Source organism: Eutrigla gurnardus, assembly GCF_963514095.1.
Source record: "Eutrigla gurnardus genome assembly, chromosome: 23".
Lineage (NCBI taxonomy): Eukaryota > Metazoa > Chordata > Actinopteri > Perciformes > Triglidae > Eutrigla > Eutrigla gurnardus.
Genome location: NC_139934.1, coordinates 12,495,114 through 12,513,147, shown reverse-complemented (window position 1 = coordinate 12,513,147; position 18,034 = coordinate 12,495,114). Strand labels below are relative to the sequence as shown.

General features: G+C 41.7%; 1 protein-coding gene across 3 annotated transcripts in view; it reads right to left on the bottom strand.

Annotated features, from left to right (window-relative positions):
• mllt3 (MLLT3 super elongation complex subunit) overlaps window positions 1–18,034 on the bottom strand; it is a 44,231-nt gene that overhangs the window by 10,079 nt on the left and 16,118 nt on the right. For all 3 annotated transcript variants that reach the window (XM_084003295.1, XM_084003297.1, XM_084003296.1), the window contains exons 3-8: window positions 14,330–14,412; window positions 13,315–13,458; window positions 11,023–11,061; window positions 10,200–10,328; window positions 7,149–7,730; window positions 196–265 (exon numbers count right to left, since the gene is read on the bottom strand). In XM_084003295.1, coding sequence (XP_083859421.1) covers window positions 196–265; window positions 7,149–7,730; window positions 10,200–10,328; window positions 11,023–11,061; window positions 13,315–13,458; window positions 14,330–14,412 — 1,047 coding nt within the window. The remainder of the gene's footprint in view (window positions 1–195; window positions 266–7,148; window positions 7,731–10,199; window positions 10,329–11,022; window positions 11,062–13,314; window positions 13,459–14,329; window positions 14,413–18,034) is intronic.

The window sequence follows — 18,034 nt, the reverse complement described above, 5'->3', positions numbered from 1 at the left end:
CAATCAGGTTAGATAATAAATCTCTTTTATGTCCAGTTAGAAATGATAATAATTCAGTTTCCAACACTGGCTGAAACGACCCACCAGATAGTTTCAGCCATATGAGCTTCACTGGACCGCTATGAGCACATCATGTCTGACTGAAGGAGACGAACACGAGATCAGCTCAAACTCAGGGACGCTCCAAATAATTACCTTGCCGTTTGTGGTGAGTGGGAGCAAAGCCTGAACTGGAGCTGGAACTGGCTGGACTGGGCTGTTCGGACTGGGAGGAAGAAGAGAAAACAGTGATGAATAAAATATACACGTAGAATCAGAATGAAGTTTTCTTCCCATTTCACTCCTGATGTTACAACCCAGAGAAAATAATGAAATCTAAAACAAATTTCCTCGACAAAACTGCACTAGTCTTCATTCATGATGAGACCAAGTGTGCATAGAGAATGGTTCATTACCAGAAAGTTTCCCAGTGACGGAGACGGAGAGTGTGCACGTAACCATAGCAACTCACTGCGTGTGCACGGTGTAAGAGGAGAGGTAGAGACGCTGATTGAGACGGATGTGCTCAACATGCATGGGAATGAATTACAATATAATAGACCAGGGTTTATTTCTCACTTCATCACCCCGATGGTCTAAAAAGTTGCTGCTGCTCCGCCATGCTCTGTCGTAGAGCTCGATCCATGACTCATGTGCTGGATAACACATGTAGGAAAGCATCGCTTCACGCTGCAACGTTATCAGTTATGAATTTGTGTGTCACTGTGAGAGAAAATTAAAGATTTATTGTGTCAACGATATCAGGCCGACAGCTGGATGGGGCATCCGTGAAAATGGGACCCAATCTACTCAATTCAGTTCTATGTTTATCTACATTATATACTGGAATTTTAATTCAAATTTAAGTTTTGACCAAACAGGTTTACACACTTGAATTGTTAATCCTGTTCATTTTGAAGATTTTATACCAAGTTGCAGGTATTCGATTTATTATTTTAATAATAAATAAGAATAAATGTATACATTTTGTTTAGGAAAGCAATGTTTAAGTCGAGCGTGTTGTTGCCTTCCACGTAAAGGAATAATCCCACACAGCGAGGCATAAAGCTTCATTAATTGAACGGTCGATAGCCAAAGCGCATCCCTAATTGTCTGCAGCCTTTGAGGTGATGTGAAGTCATGAAGAAGCACATTAATCTGTCTCAGTCAGCACTAATTCTCTGAAGTCATCTCGCACTAAGCCAACATCCAAACCCTCCACACACACAGGCTCTGGCTTCTGGCCTCCTCTGAACAGAGCCGGATCATTTCAGTGCTCCAGACTCATAAACGTCATAAATCACAGAGTCTAACAATGTGCCACACACATGCAGCTAACCGCACACAAACAGAGCTGAAACACAACACTGCTCACTACATCTAGCATCGTGCATGGGACTCAAATGTGCACTCAGATATTCATCACTTGATGAAGGCCGACCACAAAGCCTGGATGGGTTTGTGGTTGGGGGGTTCCATTCCTGCTGCATCCGGCTTGTTGGACGTACAATCACAACAATTTCATGTTGAATTCTGGTTCCATTTAAGTCATTGTATTAATATTTAAGTTTTTAGGATAAAAAGTCACATCTTGGATTTTACTATTTTGATTCATTTGATCTTATTCTTTTGGTTGTCTTAGAAATTCTAACTGGTTGGTTGCTGATCTTGACAGAGTCTTGATTATTGTAATTGTTATTCCTGCTTCTTTATGGTTTTAATTTGCGTGCATCATTTATATTTATATTATGGGTCCATCAGTCAAATGTGCTATATAAATAAAGTTTGCTTCGCTAGTAAATGACTTTTTTTGGATACATTATTTGAAAACAGATCAAGCAAAAAAGCATCAGCACAGTCAAATATGTGAAAAATGTAATAATAATGTAAGATTTCTTCAGGACATATTTACTAAAGAGCATAAATCACGATGAATATTTCTAGCATATTATGGATTTTTCTTTTGGAAATATATTATCCAGCACTATGCATGTTTTTTCTAATATCTGATCAACTGCTTAAAAGTACACGTGCTTTCACAAGTGCTGCACAGACAAGGAAGTGGTGAAAAGCTTCTTCCCTATCCACACACATTCCAGTTTTTTAGGAAGTTTTAGACGCCGCTAATCCGTCAGCCACGTCCGCTCTCTGCAGTGAACCCAGGTGTGCACAGGTGTGAGAACCGACAGATCGTTTTCTCCACATTCCTGACATTTGGACTTCTGTTAGTTCACTACTGAGCTGGCCGTGTTGACTTAAAAATATGCGTACCTCATAATATACTTCCCTACTACCCTTATTAGTACCTTGAACACAATTTGACAAATGCACAGCAGAGTAGCGTAGCGTGTGATCTAATAATTGACTTGTACTTGCTGAACCTTGTATTCGCTCCTTCAGGGTGAAACAAGGGACTCTGGAAATGTAAGGGCCAACAACACATTTAGTTAATTCCATTAAGAGACGTCACAATTGCATTAAATACTACACAGCATTTGTGATCCAGTCTGAACTCTGTAGAACTTGAGAAGAATATTCTGACAACCCTGACCCGTGTTGAGTGGAGAAAATCATACAACACAATGAAATGCGTTCCAAATAAAAATACATGATACATGTCTGTTTAAAGGGGATAGCTGTGAAAACATGGTTCACTCCTTTGGTCCATGAGCTCAAACACACTGCAAAGGTAGCAGGCAGTGACAGTTGACAGTGGAGTAGCATTTTCATTATTGTTTTTATCCTCTTCTTGCATATGAAAGACAGACGTGTTTTAGATGTGTGGACGGATGTTTCAACAGAGATGATCAGAGGAAGAAAAAGCTCACGATAGATGAAATGTAGAAAGTCAGATGTGATTACCTGGCCCCTGATTTGTTGACAGCTCTGAACACCCTTGAAATTGAATACAATACTCTGCCTTTTACCCCCCCATCTTAAAAAGAAGAGTGAGTATGTATTTCCTTAAGAAACAATACAGAGAGGACAAAAAAAACCTCTGAATCATCACTAGAACCCTAAACCCACGAGAAGTGTGTGGCGGTGTCAGTTTATGCAGAGACCATACCCTGGATTATATTACTTGCCGCGTTGCCGGGATGTTTCTGGGAGGACGCAGCACGAAAAGGCATACATATAGCGAGTGGACAAAGCTCAGTCCAAAAAGAGAGTGAACCTGGGATGGCTGGCGTGCAACGTAACCCTCATTGAGCCGGGGAGGAGATGCCAACTTCCTCCCGATGTTGAGTTTATAAACCACAACTGGCAAATCCTCCTCATAGAGCCTTAAAGCCTTGTGGTCTGAGGCAACAAAGGAGGCGTTTTATACAGAACATGGAGGTCCATTAATCAACTAATAAAGGGCAACATTTTTGTTTTTGTCTGTGTTTTATTTAACGGCAGGTTTTCTTTGCATTGCAGTGTGTTGAGATTTCAATCCAGCAAATGAAATAACCGATAAATCACATAGATTCATCTTTCTTTATGATAAAAAAATGTATATGTCAATGTACATACATTGATGGTTTTCCATCAAAATTCATATAATTCCATTGCAGGAGTGAAATAAAACATGTCACAGGTTTTAAATGAGAGTTTCAGGTACTTTCAGGGGCTGTTGATCCTGACTGGGCAAGCACATGTGATGTCACTTAAACAAATACAACAGTAACAACAGTACTTTTGACATGTAACAGTAATTCAATAAAATAAGTGAATCATCACTGAAAACAAAGGCTGTTTGCTGTTGCCTTTTATTCAATCATTTATTACAAAACACTGTAACTTTAATTCCTGTCTTATTATATCTTAGCTTGTTTTTATTTCCTACATACTCTTTGCTGGTTTTCAATTGTATTTAACCGTCTTTAACTATAATGCATTTCACTTGCACTTTGTCCTTTGATGTTTTATGTAAAGCACTTGCAGAAATGTGCCATAAAAATAAACCTGCCTTTCCTTAACGGTTAAATAAATAGCAACACTCATTTTAAGTGTTACCTGATGGGGTTTAACAGTTAAAAAGAAACATCGGAACATAATGGATGGTGGCACACTTAAATTCTTTCAAGTCACTAGCACCACCCACCTGTCTGCACACCACCTCCACATCATCACCAACAAATACCACGAGCAAAATGTACCCAACATGACATCAGCAGTATCCTCAGCATCAGTTTCACCACCATAAAGAGTAAAAGCAGCACACCTCTAATAGTGAGTCCCGATATTGCTTTTTTAATTAAGTGTATCTGAAATGTCGTCGTAAAATATAGCAGAAATGCAAAGAAGATGCCAAAGGTTTACAAGCTGAGGAGAAGGGAAGCCTCATGTTGATCCTGTGGTATAAACAAATCTCTGACAGCCCACATGTAGATTTTCTCATGGTAAGTGGGATAATGTGTGTTAAAACGCCTCATTCTAAAAGGGAGTTTAAATGCACTTGTTGATAAAAGGCGGCAGCTCCTGCAAACCAGAGCCGGGCCGAGAAAACAAAGTGGCGAGAAGCGACCTCGGGAAGAAACATGAGAGAAAAAGAGAGAAGTGAGGACAAAAGGCAGAGCGACTTCAATGGCTGTCACCTCCTGCCAACAAACACCACACAGCTGGTCTGTTGGTTTATGGGACAGCTTCTCCAGAGCGCCATAAATCTTACCTCCACTCCTTTTAAGGGCTTTTGTCCTGCTTTGCTCAAAGCCACCAAAGCTGCCCCCCTCAAAGACAATAAATAGTGTTTAGTCGGAGTTCGCTGGCATCAATCTGGCTTCTTCCCTTAACTCTTGGCACAGTTAGGATGGCCAAGACGAAACGCTAGCAAACAAGACCAAGCTGATCATTTGGTTTGCTTGTCTAATTCAGCGGGGGCTGTCCAAACACAACAGCTTCAAGAAGCCTTTCAGCTCGACACTGTAGAGACATTCAAACGTAGCCATGTATCAGCTCACTTTCTTGCCGCAGTTAATCCCTTCGCGGTTTTCTCCACTGTCAGGTAGTTTGTAATGTTGCAGTAAAAGTTGTGTCAAGTTTCGGACTTTCCTGAACATCCTCCAGCACTCAAGTCAGCCTCCACACCCAGAGAAACCCGGGGGATTCTGGGATTTACGAACCCGACCTTTTAAGTTGGTTAATTTTAATATGTAAAATCATTGGAGTTCCCCTTAAAGTTAAGGTCATTGAGCTAAACTTCACTTTTTATTAGCTCCATTTATTCATCTTTTAAAAAGGGTTCATTACCATGTTATAGCTGAAAACGTCTGAATATTAACACCATTTTCTTTATTTGTAAGGGAGACTAATACATATTATACAGATCGTTAACATGCACATTTGATCTTGATTTTAACTGTTTAGTTAGCTTAAAATAACAGTCAATTAAAACTTTACTGTGACCATCCAAAGGCTCTGAGGAAAAAGCCAGGCATAAATAATATGGAGTCCCTGCAAACATAAAGGATAAATAAATAAAACAAATGTATTTTGTATCGTGTATTTTTTAAATCAGGCTCTATTTTTCACTTGTCGACCATGATAGCTAGCTAAACAGCAATTCACCATGATCAACTTATTATGAGTGTTCTTTATTGCGATTTTAATTTTCCCTAGATGAGACCTTTAAAGAGTTCAATTGTTTCTCAAACCGAGTGCAAAATATTAACCAGAAATACAAATTTTGCAACACTATCAATCAATCATCCTTGAAATACCACAAGTCTCATAAAAATACTTCAAGTCATCTACAACACACGTCTCTGTGATGATGTGAATGTTAACATATAAGGGCTTAGATTTACACAAACTTGTGCAGGCGACCGATCACTCAGCCTGTGCCCGCATCCAGCGTGCTAAAAACAAGGTTCTCATGCTAACGCGCCAGCCTGCTTTCCCTTCATGTCATCACCTACTCCACATTTCCTCCTCTCTGCTGGTTTTGGCCCGGCGCTCAGAGGAAAACACCGAGATCAAACAAGTGGTCACATGAGAAATGAGCGCGGTGCTCTGTGTCGGCCCTGGCGCTCGCCCACCGGAGTTGCTAGCCTGGGGAGAATCAAACACCTGGCATTTGTCACCCCACATCCCCTTTACAACCGACCCGACCCCCAGCCTCTGTATGGGAAAACTTAAAAGGCATTTACATACAGCACAGACAAAAACACAAGTCCTGCTAGTGCTAAGTAATAACTCCCCCGGCTAAACAAGCTGCCCCCACAGAGAAAGATACATGAGGAGCCACGCTTTATACAAGCACCGGAGAATAGAAATGAAAACAGTTGTATAAAAGAAAACCGCTCAAAGCAAGGGGATTTAGACCTTTCTTCCACAAACGCTCACCCTTTTTTCTCCTCTCAAAAGCTAAAAGGATTAAAGGGGAACTCTGTGCTATTCACTGCTGCGTCTCCCCTTTCTCCTCAGGTGTTGTAAAACCATAAATCTTTCTTGTCCACTATTTGGCTTTGAAACAGCCCTTCTTTATGGGCAGGTTCTCCACCAAATGTGCGTGGACCAGGCAACCAAGTCAAATGTCAGCCTATTCATGAAAGGAGCCACTGTCCGCATGAAGTTTTCTAATCCCGCTCTAGAGGTGGAGGTACAGAGGAATACTTGAAGTTTAAGAGCGATTCTACCTCCATATTTAATTAGTTCCACACGTAAAGTGTACAAAATCACTCATCACAAAACGGCATCTTACTACAATTTGGTCCACTTCCTTTTTGGCCACCCAGATGAATGCAGCTGAACGAGTTAACGGTGGCCGCCCCTTCTTCCAATTCTCCTGGCGGGCCCCCTGGAGTCCGCCGGACCACCATTAAAGTAGATTCTCTCCCCTCTGGTGATTTGGTTTTACAGCCCTGCCACGTTGAGCAAGAACTGACCACCAACAAATCCTTCCCTTTAAAGCCTTACAAGAAACGGACCTCTTTCCACCACCCCTCCGATCACTACTTTTTTCAGTAAAGCAGCATGAAACATTAGAGAGCAGGGCGGCCGATGGCCGATCTATAATGCCGATATCATGTTTTACGTTGCATCTCTGTGCACGTGATGAATAAAGAACCTTGAACCTTGTTTGTCATTTTCAGAGGAAACAAAAAGAAAGAAGAAGTTCTACTTACATCTGATTTGGTGGACTGGTCCTCCATATCAGAGTCGTTGGGGTCTACCAGTTCCTGGAATGGCGGAAGTGTCGGCACCTTCCTGCGTTCTGCCTCATCACCTTCCGGGCGCAGTTTACTCGTTCGCATCTGCGATCTATCCTTCAAGAGTTTTTTATCCAAATGGTGAGTGTCTGACCCCGAGGTCAGCTTCCCTGATGGATCCCCAAATCCCTTTTTACGTTTTTTGGTCACGTGATCATCACCGTCGTGGGTGGACAGACGCTTGTTAAGCCCTGACCCATGGGTCGGCCCCTCAGTCCGATGCTCCTTGGACAAAGACTTGGGTTCCTTGAAGCCCATCTTAGGGTTGATATCTCTAAGTGGCTGGTTCTCTTTGGGTTTCCTGGAAGGTTCTTTGGGGACTTTGCTGGGTTCCCAGCCAGAGTCTCTGAAGGCACTTTTGGGCTCTTTCAAGTCTTTTGGAGGCTTGTCTTTGTGGTCCTTGGAGGGTTTGTGGAGCTTGGAGAAGCTGCTGCTGTTGGTGCTGGTGGTGGTCGTGGCGGTGGTGAGAAGTGTGGTGCCGCTTCCTTTGGAGCCATCCTGTGGATCAAAGCCAACAACATGAGAGAGATCATACAACACATCCTACAAAACATGGATTTAGAAACCTAGCATGCGTTGTTATTGAGTTTTGAATTAGCCGCTACAAACAGTCCAGTGGTAGCCAACATGTTTAATAGCTTGCAAACCCAAACACCTGTTGCTCAGACACGATGGTTAAAATATTGTATTCATAACAACCAGGCATTTTGATGCTGATTAAGTTTGAATTTGATGTTTAAAGCTGCTAACTCATCAGGACGGCTTGCCACCACTGCACATATTTTTGATGACGTCTGCTATAAAAGGGTTTATAGGTTTACTTTTCATGGTCGTCTGAATCATGATGACCATACTGCATAATAGCAAATTAAGTCACGTCTGGAAAAACAAAACACAAGAAATCCTAACCAACATTTAGGGTGTTGGAGCAGAATAACACAGAATCATTTAAGCCAGAGAAGAATCAACTTCAGCTCAAAGGATTATGAAGCAGCAGAGAAGGAAATCCCACTTTAGGTCAGCGGGCAAACATAATAGGACAAGCACACAATTAGCCACTGAGAAATACTGTTGTCTGAGGAGGTTGCATGGGGTTGTAATGCTGTGGTAATAATGGACATAAGTTAAGTAAAATAACGCAACAATTGATATGAAAAACGGGCCCATTTTTGGTTGAAATCTCATCTTTTCCAAGCAGAGTTCAAACCCTGCTTTCCTGATTTGGACTGCACTTCAGTCAACATGTACTACTTCTAAAATGCATAACATCAAACAACAAAGTGAGCAAAAACCAGGCAGCCAGGTCAAACGAAGATTAAGCCTCTTCTTTTTACACAAGAGAAAACATGTATGCCACCCTGCAGTTTGGCATTACAATCTGTGAAAAGAGGTCTATTCTTCAAAAAAAAAAAAAATCAAAAGGGTCTTCTTAGTCCCCAACTATGGGCTTAAACAGCAAACTCAGGACTTCTTTTGAACAGTGCTGTTCAGTGGGGTGGGGGGACCTTTTCAACAGTCACACATGCGCAACCTTAGAAGTGGAGCGAAGGGCAACGTGGAGAAAAGAGGAAATGCATTCCTTCTAACGACGGGGGCCATTTGTCCCTGGGTCTCACCTCCGGCCCCCTTGTCAATATTTCATCAATGCAGTAAACCCATTAAAGCAGTCTAGACGACGGGGTGTGTCAAAACTTTGGCCAACCACCTCTAAAACCTTTCATTTGGCGTATCTGCCGGCGACCCTGGGACCTCAGGATGTAAAGCTGTCGGCTCGGGCAGCTCGACATAAAACTGGTTTAGTGCTCCGGAGGGGACACTGTGCATCCACTGCCATCAACATTGAAGAGATCACTAAAGTGGCATTTTTTAACAGACCTTTCAGCACCGTGACATTGGTGGGTTAGCAGGTGACCCACGTTCCTGTAAATCACTGAAGAGCCTAAAATAATAATACTAATACTGTCGGAATTAATGTGAAAGTTAATTATAGATACTGTATTGTTTGTTTACTTTTACTGTAGGAATGTGTTTTTTTCATTTCTTGCGGTTTCCAAGACTAAACCTTTTGTTATAATAAATAAATTAAGTAATAAAAGCCTCCATTACCACAATTATATATCTTTTTTGTTCTTTTACTGTCTTACCCCATCTTCTGTGCTGCTGTATGTCATATGTCATATGTGTGTTATGTAAAATTATCTTAAATACACTGTTTTTATTTCAAGTATTTCAGACGTGACCCTATTATTATAGGACTTTAATAAATAATGGGGGGAAAATAAAGTATTTAAGACTGTCTGTCAAATAGGTATGATTTATGACAAAAATAACTTATGTGTTCTAATACTAGCGCAGTAATTCTCAACATGTGATGGAAAAAGAGAGGGTGGGGTGGGGTGGGGTGGGAGGGAGTCTGTGTGACCTCCTGCTCCACAAGTAATTCATCACACACGCTGTTTAGACTGGAAACTGTTTCCATGTGAATGGGCCTCTCCTAACCTGGATCTTAAATGACACTATTTAAAGGGACTAAAAATAACACATAATGGAAACAACATGGCAGCTTATTGACGTGTATTATTTAGTGCTGCCAGAGATAATGTCTCATATCTCACATGTAGCTTCATGTATGTCTTCTCTCTTCCCCATTTCTATTATATTTATCAATTACTCAAACATGTATGCAAGAAGGACATTAGAGCAAAATATAAGTCTAACCCACAGGTTGTCAAAAATTCACCGCATGTCTCCGAGTCAGTGGACCCAGAGCTTGCTGCTGAGCAGCAGCCAACACATAGTTTGCTTTAGCCAAAGGTCTTTGAAATCCCGGAGTTTAAATGTGTTTGAGGTCTTTGAACCTCCTAAATATGTGGCGGATTAGTGCCTGGATACTTTGAAAGGATAAAAAGTGTCAGAGCTGGGTGTAGAGTACCTCGCTCCAGGCAAGTACCTGGAAACAACACTGACCTTTGACCCGTGGAAGCTTTTGCTCTTCTTTGGATCGGAGAAGGTGGATGTCAGCGAGCTGTTGGGAAGTGTAGGCAGCTTCAGGTGCTGGCCGAACAGGGAGGTGGAGCCCTCCTGCATTACCATCACCTGCCAGAGGGGGCAGCGACAAACCGAACGATCAGAGGATTCTTTGTGTCTACACAGCAAACATTCAAACGTCTAAAGATGCAAGTTTTTGCGAGAATATCATGCATTCATAACTGGGCTACAATCATGGCAGGAATATGAAAGTAAAAGCAACACATTTAAACGTCCCAGCTGGGATACAGGTACTAGCATCACTCAACACTCCCACCCATGAAATCTACTACGACATTTAAATCTACCGATTTAAAATGATTTTAAAGCAAATTTATATCAACAAAACATAAGTTAGGTTAAGGCAAACTAAGTTTAGAAAAACATCACTGTTAGTAAAGTTTAGGAAAACTGTCACTTCACAAAAACACTTTGAACGCATGCACCTCCCCGACCGCGCACCATAAGTACTATGCCATTAGATTTGCAGTTGCATAGTTTTGTCAATGTGTTTAATTGTGAAAAAAAAATATCCCAATTAACTTTCCATTAGCATTGTTTTCATGCTGAGCGACACAAACGAAAATGACAAGTCATGTCCCCCGTAGATGAAAACACAAAATAGCATTTTGTGTCCAATTCATGACCTGCCATGAGACTGGGTTGTATCGCTACACTAAAAAAGCAGTTCAAAGACACTTTCTGGAGGTGTCCATGTGGCCGTTTCATCCTTGAACCCCACAAAACAGGTTGGCAATCTTACTTTTGAGTCTTCTGAACTTCGTTTGCTTGGATCCCGTTGCTGTTAAAGAGGGGAACAACAAAAGAGATGGATTATCATCATCATCATCATCTGCAGCTTAATTCTATAAAAAACAAAGCATTTCAGCATAGCCAAATAATCATTACCTCATTAATGTCCAAAACTATGGGACATGGTGCGGTAAAGTCATTTTTAATTCAATGTAACTGTACAAAATAATAAATAGGATCTCTCGGTTGTGAGACACAATAGAGAATGTGTTATGGTCCGTGTCAGCGCTAGAGTCTTTTTGAGGCTAAGAAGGGCGTGCAGGCCAAAGTAAATAGAGAGCACTTAGCTCCAGTCATAAAACCTCCAGACTACAGGGGTCCTCTGGCAGGGAGCCAACAGACTGACTGAACCCAACACCGAGGAAGCAACCAAGGATGATCCTCGGGATCACATCAGGGCACATATTAGTGGATCAACGTTGGCTAAAATAAAGACTCTTTTCACTCCGTATGAGAGTGAAAACGTGTGAAAGTGAAACATGTGGTTGTGCTAGTGATTGACTCACAGATTTACAGACCTGTCTCTCTTACTGTCTTCACTAAACCTTTGCATTATCTCCACCTGAACATCCTTCTTGACCCCCACCAGCCTGGTTTCAAGGCAGACCACTCACCTGACCTCTCCAATGTGTTTTCATCACAGCCAAACTGGTTATTACATCACACTTCTTCGTCTTTAAAAGAAACTTAAAGCTAACACAACCTCCTAAACAACAATAAAGCATCTGTATATGTAAATAAACTGCATATTGCAGATTAATTCTAAGATCCAGTGACGATGAAACACACAAAAGGCTTCGTGAACACTGGGCGAACAATAACGTCGGCTCTTCAGAGGAGCACAGATAACAGGAGTGGTTAGGTTACAGCTCATATGCTGTAACAGAATGGCATGCTTTTACACTCCTCTAGACGACAGCTGCGGAGCGTTACAGTATTAAAAAGGTCAGGAAACAGTAAAAATAAAAACGTAGTACAAGCATGCAAACATATCCATGACAGGAAATCATCAAACAACCCGTTTGCTATACAGGAGGAAACCATAGAGGTGAAAACTGGTGTTTATTTTGACAGAATGCCAAGTTAGATTTTTTTATATGCTTAATTAAGAGACAAGGCTGGTGATTTACTATCAATAAATCCCATGTGAACTGTGTGTATCTAAGGCTCATATATCTTCTTCCTCTGTGCCTTAGAGCTCCATTGTTGTGAAAAACACACCAGTGAGCAACACTATCAGTTGAATCTCACATACACTGTTCTGCTGCCCCAAATCTATGACAATCTTTGACTTTTTCAGTCCTGGTACCCAGACCGAGATCTGAGATCTGGGCATCGGCCGATGCAACATCAGGTCTGATAAACACTGCTTTCTTAAAACTAAATGTAGCAAATAAATATATAGATATACATTTACTGAATTTATTATTATTATTATTATTATTTTCACGTACACCAGCAACTTGGTAAAACAATCTTCAAATTTAACAGCAATTACAATTCAAGTATAAACCTCATTAATGCAGCAACAACTTGTAAATAACTTAAACAAGCAATTCAAATTCCAGTCTATAATGTATTCAGTATATAAACAAACTAATTGAATATATTGGTAGCAGATATTGGTGCATCCTCCCTACACGAGAGCACCAAATGTGGATTAATCCGCTGCTGAAAATAGTCCCAAACAAATGCACCATTTCCTCCCGTTTGTGTAACGTTTGCTGAAAACTAATGACCAAGACTTTAAAAGATCAAAGAAATTCCATATTTGTAACCTGTTTTTAAAGCTCTCTGCCTTCAGTAGGAATCAATAGGCCGAGAGCCACGGGGAAGTCAGAAATGATTGATAAACCCAGTGTTGTGGGGCCGTCACTGGATCAGGATTTTCCGTTACACAGTTAGTTTTGTGGTTAGGTAATTTGGAGACCGGGTTCCTTAAGTGCTTTTCGTCCTGCTCTGTGCACAATGATGCAGCTAAAAATGATGGAGTGATTCGTTACACAACTACTGCTCTCCTTTGTTGGTTTGACTTTTTCATAGGATATGTTGACAATAAGAAAAATCTGAACACATAATATTTGTGAGCTGCTGTTTGAGTTGCTTGTCTCAAATACACAAGAAAGACACTCGTCCGGTGTTACATCCCTGGAAAAACATACGTTTTTCCTCTGACGGGCTTCAGTCGCTGTATGTGTTAAGAAATGTCACTCAAGCCCCCACCTCCCCTCCGCACACCTACCCCTCCGGCTTTCAGCAGCTTCTTACGAAACTCCTCCGTTGGGTTGTTGAAGGTGAGCTTCTCGCAGCGGAGATGGTTGACAGGTGGGTGGCCGTCCAGGTGGAGGAACAAGTCGTAATCGAAGCGAACTTTCTTCGGTTCTTCCTGAGAAGGTGGGATCCACCCAGAGAGGGGAAAGAGGAGAACGGTCACTATCGGTCTATCTGGAAGCAACCAACACCATCTTCTACCAAGTCAGTGTCCACAGATGATAACTTCTTCTGGTTCTCCGGATAAAAAGCTCTCACAGCTAAACACAGTTTAATAATGCCTTACTAGATCATTTCAGGCTTCTCCGAGAACAAACTGACAAAATGACTGGAAATGTTAAGAGTTTGAGCACATTTTGATGATTATCTGGATAAAATCATCATTCCTTAATATTTTTGCCAGGATATTCGTGACACGACATTTTCATATCGTGCCAATACTATATTCCATTACTGCCAATAGATCCTCTGACTGGTCGACACACTGTTCAAGTTAAATGACTATGAAACCGGAGACGGCATCGATGACTAAAACATCAGAATTACAATATTATATCAAAGTCTGCTGCCAAAGAAAATGGGAGATCCACATTCTGAAGAATCTAAAAAGAATCTAAAGAAAACCAGGAGAAGTTACAATCAATTAAACTATTACAAATCAAAGACTTAAGAACTACCAAAATATACAGAATTTTGAATACATGTAGTTCCACATATTTATGCAGCATAAATACTGTGGCTTAGGAGCATCCTAGTGGCCTAGGTGTTAAAACGCTGGCCATTGTATCACAATCTCTCCCTGCATTTCATGCAGAAATTCTCCAAAAACTATAAAAACCTGGTCTGTGGGTATAATAAGGTCAACAGAGACCTCTCTGTCAAAACAAAACCTGCTGGAAAAAGAGGACTGAGACTCAAAATTAATCCAGTGTTGAAAATGAAAAACATAAAACGGTTTGCTGGGGAGCAGAAAGTGTTAAACGTACCTTATTTTTGAAGTAAACTTCAATAGGCAAGATGAAGCCTGCGTATCCAGACTCTTCCACTTTGTACGGCGGATCCTTGCACACTGAAAAGAAAGAGACATTTTTCATTAGAGAGAGGCCTTCGCCCTTTAACACAAGGCGACGATAAACAGAGTAACGGGTTTGAATCCATTTAGTTCTATAATATGCAAAGCAGCTGCCTCCATTCAATCGCTGTTGATTGAATGGCAGCGGTGGTGTGTGTGTGTGTGTGTGTGTGTGTGTGTGTGTGTGTGTCTGTGTGTGTGTGTGTGTGTGTGTGTGTGTGTGTGTGTGTGTGTGTGTGTGTGTGTGTGCGGTTGCTGGGGGGGACACAGTCCTGATCTTTTATCACATTTTCTCTATTTTGGACACAAAAATCAGGTGATGTGCATGAAAATATGTGTGCCTTAGCTCGTGAAAGTCTTGTTCGTTAATGAACTGAGCCTCTAAACCTGCACCTCCGTTCTCATGAGATCTCATTAACTCCCAATCCCATTGTCTGTCTGCACTGATACAATACAAAAAACTGGCTTAAATTAGGAGCAGGGAGTTTAAAGCGTGTGAATCCACCAAGCCCATGACAGGCTGAAGACACTTCCCCCTCCTCCCCACGGGCCTTTAGAGACAAACAAACTCGACTAGAGCTCAGGTGATCTTCCCTGGAGGTGTGTGTGTGTGTGTGTGTGTCAGCCTCTCTCCCAGTGGACTCGGCAGAAAAGTACCAATTATGTCCATGTATGTGGAGACCTGAGCGTGTTTACGGGAAGAACAGATGAAAGCAGGTCTTAGCTTTGGTTTATCTTTAGATAATGTCACTGTGTGCATGAATGGAGGATATTTAAAATGTCACAGTTCCATAGCAACCACAGTGAAATGTGAAAGTTATTCAGGCTGTAGGTACTATAACGTTGTGTATATAATGTGGCACCAGGAGTCCAGTATTATTGTACCACTGTATCCAGTTGTTGGCTTCCCCATTAGCTTTTGCAGCAGCTATTCTTTCTGGGTCCACGCAGTTAATATGGTTGGCAATAGGGGTGGGGGAAAAATGTATTGTAGGACGCATCGCGTCTTTAGACCAGAAATCTGGAGCAGACCAGGCTCTTCCATCTGTATTTGGTGTTGGTAGTTATATAACAGTAATCAGTGTTTCCCCTACCATTGTACAGGCCTGGCGGCCCGCCAGGCCAAGGAGACCTGCCGCCAGGCCAAAAAAAAAAAATCAATACGCCAAAAATACGCTACCTATCAATTAATTCATAAATCAATAATCATTTACATTAGGAGCGCCTCCGCGCAGCACAGTAGATTTGCTCCGCAAGACGCGCGGCCGCAACAATCCTCGCCGCGCACTCCCGCTACGTTCTTCTTTGTGTACTTTACGCGCTTGATATTGTTCTGATGCTGTTCCGCCTCGTTAAACCACCACGATGTCGCTTTCTACTTTGAAAACACGGAAAGTTGATACTGTATTTTGATAAGCTGTTGCACTCTTTAGACTCGTGGTGTGAGCGGAACCGGACCGGTACCGGACCCGGACCGGTGCATTTATAAGAAAAATGCCGCTGTGTTTCTCCGTCCAAAATCCGCTTTCCTCGCGCTGCCTGCTCGAACAGATCCGCTCGTGCGCACATTCGCTGATGCAGGTCGAGTGTTTAATATAAATATATGCAGAGACGGCGCTCCTTCAAAACAACATCAAGCCAAGTATTAGGACGTGATGACGTATGTACAACCGAGCAGGCTGGAGCAGTGTGAATGCAAAGCCGCGGGGGACCCCCCGGGGGCAACCGTGCCGAGGCACGCTACTGATCGCGCCCTTAGGCAGCTTATGTTAATAAAATAAGGATTGTTTTTGATAAGCTGTGGAACTCTGAGTTAACCTATTTCTACCTGAATTTCTATGAACTATCAGGCTGTTGAGTAAACCTATAACTTATATTTTACTTGATAAAATAAGACATTATGGATATGCACTCATATATCGTTATAGTGTTTTACAGTATCTGTAGCTATTAATGTGATGCTCATCATTTTCCAGCCATATTTTTCCGGCCCCTAATTTTGGATCATTTCCATCAACCGGCACCTTAATAAGTCACTCTCCCCTTGAATCCTTGAAAACCTTGAATACACTCTGGTTGAACAAAAATGTTGAATGCAAATATAATAATTGCAGAATTGCAGACTGCTTGCTGTGCCACCTGACTTAATCCAACTGCACCAATACACCAATCCCACGCGTCTCGTCTCGTCTGTATAGGGTTTTTTCGGCGGGTACCACCGGGCCTGAAAAAAATTCTAGGGGAAACACTGAGTAATAGTAATATTAATAGTAGTAGTTCATGGTGGCAGGTGCAGCCATGTTTAGATGGATTTATGTCCAACGTGTGACCGTAGTCCAAAGAACAGTCAGCGTTAAGCAGCATCACAGCGCTGCAGGTGGAGACACAATATGGCGCCTCCATGTGCCAGATCAGGCCAGGTAGCAGTCGGTGATCGAAACGGCATTTTTCATCTCAACTTTAAGAATCTGATCAAGCAGAAGGTGTCAAAACTCAGTTCTTGACAGATTTCTCAAAAAGTATAGACCCCCACTCCTTCCTAAAGAGAACACAGTTTACTGCTGGAGAAGGAACAGGGAATGTAATGAAAGTCTCAAAGGAAACATGTTATGAGACTGACGACTCGGCTTTCACTGATGCAGGAGACCTTGGAAATACCTTGAGTCATCCTTAGCGCTGACACCAATCTAATAATCACTGCCCCCTCTTGTTTCATTTTGCAGCCCCGCCCCTTCAGGGAGCAGCGGTGATTGATGGCTCGGCTGACTATGCTGAGGTCAACCTCAACGCCGGGGCCAAGCCATCCAAAACCCAATACCACTGAGCAAATATTATGGGTTAGAGTTAATTGTGCAAGTGGGTCAGGTTCAATTACAGCCAGCTAAAAGAGCCCATTCACCACCGGGCCATTATATAAGCCGAGGTGGAGAGGGAGATGAGCTGAACCACCCATTAATGGAAAGAAAAATTCACACTCGGGCACATAAACGCTGTACATGTGTTGGTATATTTTTCTTATTTGCATGCATAACCGGGCAGACGTGATGTCACGCTGGGATATTTATAGTGCAGCTACGGTCAGCTCGCCATTTTATGGGATATTCGATTTAAGAGAAAAATGCACAATCGAAAGAAATATACACGATACAAATTTCTTAAAGAAAGAAAACTTGTATGAGAGAATCTACACACAAGAGCACACATGAATCAAAGAGCTTCGGATAAAATCACTCCCAAACGAATGCCGTTTTCATTATTTGCTTAGGTAATCTAGCAGCTTGCTTATCGTGGTGATTTTGGGGGTTTATCATACATGACAACATGCCTTCAGTTTATTTTCAGGCCTGTTCAATTTTAGAAACGCAATGAAACCAGCGTCAAGCTGTGGGCTGAGAAGCCCTGCGAACATTACTGTATTTGTAGACATCACAATCTGTTTGAGGTGATATTTGAACTAAAGTAAGTCATTTCATACACAGAAATGTATTATAGTGTTTATGAATTATACACAGCACAGTTAACAGTCTTGAAACATTTAAAACAGTCAATAAAATTTAGTAAATAGCTGCTGGTTACACTTTAATTCACTTTAATTAAATAAATATATGAATGTCATATA